Below are 6644 nucleotides of genomic sequence, written 5' to 3'. Positions count from 1 at the left end.
AATAACTAAAAATACTTAATGCTTTTAAGGCAGACAAACTTTCCCGAGCAAAAACGATTATTGAACTTTTTATTGAATATTCTTAGAGAGTAAAGAAGAGCATAATGGATTAAGGAAATATTTTTAACCTATAAGTCACATTTATTTGAAAGTGCTCATTTTCCAACGATTCATGAAAAAATTTGTATAATTTTCCTCAAATCCGTAGAAGTAAACGTCGTAAGTTTGTACGCCTGAAGTGTTTGAGTAAATCTCTAAAGGGGCTCGATCTTCCTGGACCTGAGCAGTTGTCGGGGTTTCGCGGGGTTAGTATTTACGAATTGATTACGAATCTATTTTAAAATCACAATTTCTAGTGCGTGACCCTATAAATATTTTGCTTGCAACTTGCGAATCGAGTGACTTGCCTGGATCGCTTCGGTATACACTAGTTTTTCCTTTTTTGAAAGCAAAGGAAAATTTCAACGCAGACGTTGGTATTGCAATTTTAAGTTACTTCTCATGTTACTGTGTGTATTGTAATTCAAGACACTGTTAGAAAAGTGATTGAAATCTTTTAACTTTTTAACAATATTTCTCATAGAAAACGAATATTACTTGAAAAATTTGTTAAAAAACAAAATGGCTTCCCTAACATTGAAAGAGAGTTCATTGACGATGACTTTATCTTTGACAATCCTGTTCGGTATATTTGTTTCTTCTAATTTGACGGCAGCCGAAACATTTTCTTGTCACCGTGGAAACTATGCTAATGGAACAGACAATGCTCAGCCAGACAAAAACTGCAGTAAGTTATTTTTTATTTATAGCATAGGTAACACGAACAAATAGTACAACACACAATGTGGATATCCCACAATGTTCCTAACCTCCCGCAGTACACGTCTTTTGTAAGAACATCCAAAAGTTTCGAAGTCTTTAGGGTGTTTTCGCGCAATATAGCAAAACAACTCGATGCATTTACACCGCTATTGAGTAATGCTGCCATTAGGGTGGTACCACTTTTCAAAAAACTCCAATCAAAAATTTTGCTTGGCCGGGATTGAGAAACTTGGTCCAGGGTATATAAAGGTCAGTGCTAGGATCCACATGATCCAGATGCAAGCTCAAACGTCAATTATATGATTTATAGCAGGAATTTGTCCTGAATTGTATGAAATATACCCAAAACCTTTTGATGCTAATAAATTGCGATTATGTAAAACTATCCGACGATCCCTGCCATCATTCGTTCCCACTCTTCTACTAACGATAGACCTATTTTATAAGTTACTTCATGAACATCACTTACCTCGTATTTGAACTATTTCCATGGTGATTAATTCCACGAGCGGATTTTATTAAAACTGTTTCCTATTCATAAAATAATCATTTAATGTCTCAAGAGACATAATCACCATGGTAATTGCTAGAATACGAGATAAGTGATTTCATGACGTAATTGCCACCGCAGGAAGCCTAAAGCTTCCGAGGATGGCATTCATAGCTTCACTCGTGAGGGAAAGTTGGGAAAACATCTCATAATTTTGCGCGCGCGTTTCAGTATTTTAGTTCCGCTTAGCGGAACATTATCAATTAACGGTTATTTGATTTCCCGGAATGAAGAGCGATAAGCCGTGTTTTACAGGATAGCTCTTTTTTAGCTTGCGCGGCGGACGTTTGTTTCTTCCTATCGTGTCGGAGCTTTCAAACAATGTCAATTGAATTATCTGGTATTTCTTCTATTGACTATGTTTCAAACGATCAGCCGATGGCTCTGGCTTTAGGTATAAGGTAATGTCAGCGATAAAAAAGGAAAGTTGGTGGACCTGATGTGATGGTGGCAGACATCTTGAATTTCTCCCTGTTTCTTTAAATCTGTTTTATTCCAGTTATTAGCACAGTCCAGTAGTCCAATCGCACTACTTTTCTATAAACCCAACAATCCAGTGTGAGTTTGCTGAAAGGAAAACTAAACAATTTGAATCCTTTTTAGACATTGAGATTGATTTATATTTTCCAGCGAAACAGAACACAGACTGACAGAACAACAGTCTGACAGTTATTTATATAGTTTTTTCCATCATCGTTCTAACACTATTGATACAGAACAGCACACAGCTGACAATTAAAAGAATTTTTGAAACTGAACTAAAGTATAAAACAAGGCGCCCTATAAAAGGGAAATTCCATAAAGGAAAGTTTGCATTTTGCAAAAATCTATATATACAGTAGTTGACACTCTCTAATTCAAATTTCAAGGGATTCTCATCGAATACCACAGCATATTGAATATTGAGAAAGTCTCCCAAATCCCTAAAGTAAATATTGAATTATAGAGTAACACGGGAAGAAGAAGGCGAAGCGAAGGTTGATTATTGCGATTGGTTTTTGAACGTCGAATCAGTACAATAACCGAAGATCTTGCTGAAAATTTATATAAGTTTTTTGGAAGAAATCTTTGATATTTGCAATATTTGAGGAGTCAAATTTTGAGTTTCTAATTTGAACGCAACAAAATCGAACATTTGAATTTCAAAATATCTGGCATTTTTTTTGTTACTAGAAATCAAATAAGAGAGTGGTTTTTCAAAACCTTTAAAGTGACTTCAAATTTTTATCCAAAACGGGCTTATCAAATAGTAGAACGTCAAATTAAAGTCTATTCACGATAAGTGTGCACTCTTTTTTCTTTTACTTATAACTTTTGAAGGAATTCTTCAATCTTTATAAATTTGGCATCATTGGAAAGATATTAGTGAGTGGAACAATTTGAAATAAAAAAAGCTTTAAACAGATCATAAAAATGAAGATGAAAATGAAGAAGAAAAAAATGAAGATCTTGTAGAAAAGTGCTATAGCTATCATTTTCACTGAAGTGAATCCTTAATCATCGAACGTCATTACTGTGAAAAAAATTCTCAAAAATAATCATTCAGTCAAAAGATATCAAACAAAGTTATAAGCTGATTGACGTCTAAAAACGCTGTTTTCTGCAGTTTTTTGCTGTTTTTTGGGGTCAATCACTCATTAACTTTGTATCATAACTTTATATTGAATAAATATTTTAATGAAATTTCTTCACAGTGATGATCTCCTAAGATCAAGGAATCTCTCTAGTGAAAATGAAAGTTATAGCACTTTTCTACAAGATCTTCATTTTTTTCTTCTTCATTTTCATCTTCATTTTTATGATCTTTTTAAGGTTTTTTTTATTTCAAATTATTCCACTCACAAATATCTTTCCAATGATACCAAATTTAAAAAGAATTAAGAATTCCTTCAAAAGTTATAAGTAAAAGAAAAAAGAGTGCACACTTATCGTGAATAGACTTTAGACAGTGTCAACTGTAATTACATTTTTTGCTTTTTGCTCCTAAAATAATTTGAAGATTTTTCACAGTATGGCAGAGGAAGACTTTGCGATTAATCTAGACACTGCATTGAATGTTGCACATTTCCGAAATTCAAGCAGGACAACTGGCAGTCGTACCTATTCTTGCGCTGTTGATTGCTTTCTTGAAATATGTTACCGCTTGCTTCTTCCAGAAATGAAAGCTAAAGTATCATATGAAAAATCAAGTGATTTTTTTAAGCTGCTTCAATTAAGTGGATCAATGGAAATTTCACTTGAAGATTACGATATGAAAAGTAATGCTTTTCGACTGCTGGATGAAATTAGGGAACCGGTATGGTCTAAGATTATTGAAAATTGTGGTACCTTTGTGAGAAGAAATAGCGACGCAGAGTTTCAAGAGATTTTTGGAAGTAATATTTTCAAAGAATTATCAGAAGAAGAGAGACATGTTTTTGAAACAAGTTTTGTAATTCAGGGTACTTGTAATAGTTGTGGTAGTGAGAAGGAACAAAGAGAAACGGGTAGCATTGTCAGTCTTCTTTCGCATTTTTTATATCCAGAGATTTTAGTTGATGCAAGTTTGTGGCCAAACTGTGTATCAAATTCTCTTAATCCAAGCTCAGAAATTAATTGTGATTCTTGCTCTGTCAACATACCAGCACAGATTCAAGTTGTCAATTTGCCTATTTTTCTTCTTATAGAACTCTGTACAACAGTATGTATAAACAATTGTAGATTTTTTGAGGAGATTATAGTAAAAGAAAATAGCTACACATTACATGCCATTGTAAGGAATTGTGGTGCCCATTTTGCATGTGGTATATTTATTGAGAATAAATGGATTTACATTGATGATTTAAATCCTGAAAAAATTTGTTTTCAAAACATTAATGAAATGTTTTCTGAAAACAAAGGAGGTTGGTTTTTTGCCTTTTATAGAAAATCTGATTCTGAAAAAATTGACTTTGTTATAGATACTACTAACCCTCTTAACACAGAATTGTCTATCAATAATGAAGAAAATGAGATCAAAAAAACATATCCTAATCGAAAGAGAAATCCAATAAACTATGAAGGTCTTTGCAGTACAAGCAACAAAAAAAAGTAAATTTGATGATTTATTTGAGAAAATCAACCAAAAGGTTAAAATTTTGAAACGAAAGGAAGAAAATAAAAAATTTTACGACTCGCATTCTGTGAAAATAAAAGCAAATTATGACCATGAAAAGCGAATAGCTCATTACAACCCTGAAAAGCGAAAGCTAGTGTATGATTCTAATAAGCGAAAAGAACGATACAATCCAAAAGAGCGAAAAGAAAGATACAATCCAAAACAACGAAAAGAAATGTACAATTTAAACAAGCAAAAATTAAATTCACAGTCTGAAGAAAAGAAAGTCAACTACAATATATGTAGTGAAAATATGAAAAAATTTCAGCAGTCAATGAAGTTTATTATGGTTCAATGTCAAACATGTTTTGAAACTTGGCCTATGAAAAGCACGTTAAAGTCAGTTTGTAATTGCCACCGCAGGAAGCCTAAAGCTTCCGAGGATGGCATTCATAGCTTCACGCATAAGGAAGTTGGGCAAACATCTCATAATTTTGCGCGCGTTTTTCAGTATTTTAGTTCCGGTTAAATGGTGTACCGGTAACATTCTTAGCTTGACTGTATTTCTATTGTTTTATCATCATTAAAAACACTTTTCCAGATTTGTTTTGATCTGATTACCCATTTTCAAAGCTCTCTATGTCTTTTTTTATTACCTCAGGGACTCAAATTAAGGGAAATTCCTTTTTTGTTACGAAATTCCCTATTTAAACCACAAGTAGTTATTAACCGCTCAGAGAAAGGCAAATTAGAAATTGTCATATCCTTTCAAAAGTTTGTCGTTTGACAATTACAGTCAAATGGCAGTACAGTACAGTAGCGTTTAGTATGATATCAATTTTGCTTCAGATGAGATGCCATTCTAACAGAAGTAACGGCTATCAGTAACATTTCTTTCCAAATTCAACAACTTATTTGATCGTTCTTCTGCGGTGGCACTTTAATGAAAATTATGGCTAGTTTATGAAAAGGTCTATCTATTATCTCTGGCTCGAGCTTGCAACAAAATTCAAACCTTGTCCAAATAAATCTCATTACTTTCCTAGCGGGTACTTCATTGTGTTATATGGAGCGCAAAGAAAATGGTCTGGAGCTCCGTGGCTGCTTACCACACCCTGAAGCACCAATCCAAGTGAAGTGTAACCAAACAGAAAATGGTGTGTTTGCATGTTGTTGTCGGGAATCGTTGTGCAACACGTTAGAGTTCCGTAGTGATTGCTATGAGAGATTCAATGCAACTGACCCGTATGATACAACGACAACAACAACAACGACAACTACAACGACTACAACCACGACAACTTCGACGACCACGACAACTACAGGTTAGAATTTTTTGCAAAGTATACCCCTCTCAAAAATCGGTTTTGTTTTCAACCTCAGCTTATCATTGGCTTTTCCAACACTCGCCATATAACTTTTCATGATGCCTATCAGGCACTTAAAGCTTGGGTTGCCTTTTGATTCTGATAGCTTTGCCAAAAGTAAATCCATTATTCGATAAGTATATTCAAAAGGCATTTCCCATATCCTTCGGCTGCGAAATTGAGTTTTTTGCTTTGAGTATGATTTTTCAGAGGACCTTTCCAGGTCTTTTACACCGTTGTAGACTTTCGGTAATGAAACGGGGGTGTGTTTACATATTCTAAGAGAAAAATCATTTGCAATTTAGATCCATCAACTACGACGAGTACTACCACAACAACAAACGCTCCGTCCACAACAACACCTAGCAAAAGCTCTGTCTTGATGTCATCTTGCTATTTGGTCATGATGCCACTTATTTTGGGTGTTTTTACTCTGTATTGAGTAATTGAGGAAATTGTATGATTGATTCTATCCACGACGTAAAGACTATTTAAAAACCGTTTTGGCGAAGTGTAACAAACTAACTACTTTTCATAAGAACAAACTATATAAAAACATAAGGCTTTGATGGCCAAAATGTTAAAAACAAGTTAAGAACATTTTGAAGCTTTGATGACCCTAAAACACCTATTATCTTAGGAAAATGGACAAAAATGCTCTCAAAATGGTAGAAATAAGAATATTTTTAGGCTTAAAACTCAAACATTAAGAACATTCGAAGGCTTTATTTTTCGATGTTCTTATAAAAAACTACCTATAGAATATCAAGTTACACACACGTGTACTTTACTGTAGACTAACTTTACTGCCATAGCATCTTTGTCCTCT

General features: G+C 33.9%; 1 protein-coding gene across 1 annotated transcript; it reads left to right on the top strand.

Annotated features, from left to right (window-relative positions):
• The first annotated feature begins 586 nt into the window (after positions 1–586).
• On the top strand, positions 587–6257 carry LOC136817737 (uncharacterized). Its single transcript, XM_067074050.1, has 3 exons — positions 587–787; positions 5495–5773; positions 6121–6257. Exons 1-3 carry the CDS (start codon positions 622–624, stop codon positions 6255–6257), a joined length of 582 nt encoding a protein of 193 aa, XP_066930151.1. The 5' UTR covers positions 587–621.
• The last annotated feature ends 387 nt before the right edge of the window (positions 6258–6644 follow it).

Source organism: Clytia hemisphaerica, unplaced genomic scaffold, assembly GCF_902728285.1.
Source record: "Clytia hemisphaerica strain Z4C2 unplaced genomic scaffold, Clytia hemisphaerica genome assembly, whole genome shotgun sequence".
Taxonomy (NCBI): Eukaryota; Metazoa; Cnidaria; class Hydrozoa; order Leptothecata; family Clytiidae; genus Clytia; species Clytia hemisphaerica.
Note: the sequence above shows the minus strand (reverse complement) of the source record. Positions and strands in the feature narration are given on the sequence as shown.

Coding starts and splice junctions, on each gene's coding strand:
- LOC136817737 (XM_067074050.1), top strand. CDS start 622: ATGGCTTCCCTAACATTGAAAGAGAGTTCATTGACGATGACTTTATCT. Junction 788..5,494: donor TCAGCCAGACAAAAACTGCA/GTAAGTTATTTT, acceptor TTACTTTCCTAG/CGGGTACTTCATTGTGTTAT. Junction 5,774..6,120: donor GACGACCACGACAACTACAG/GTTAGAATTTTT, acceptor TTTGCAATTTAG/ATCCATCAACTACGACGAGT.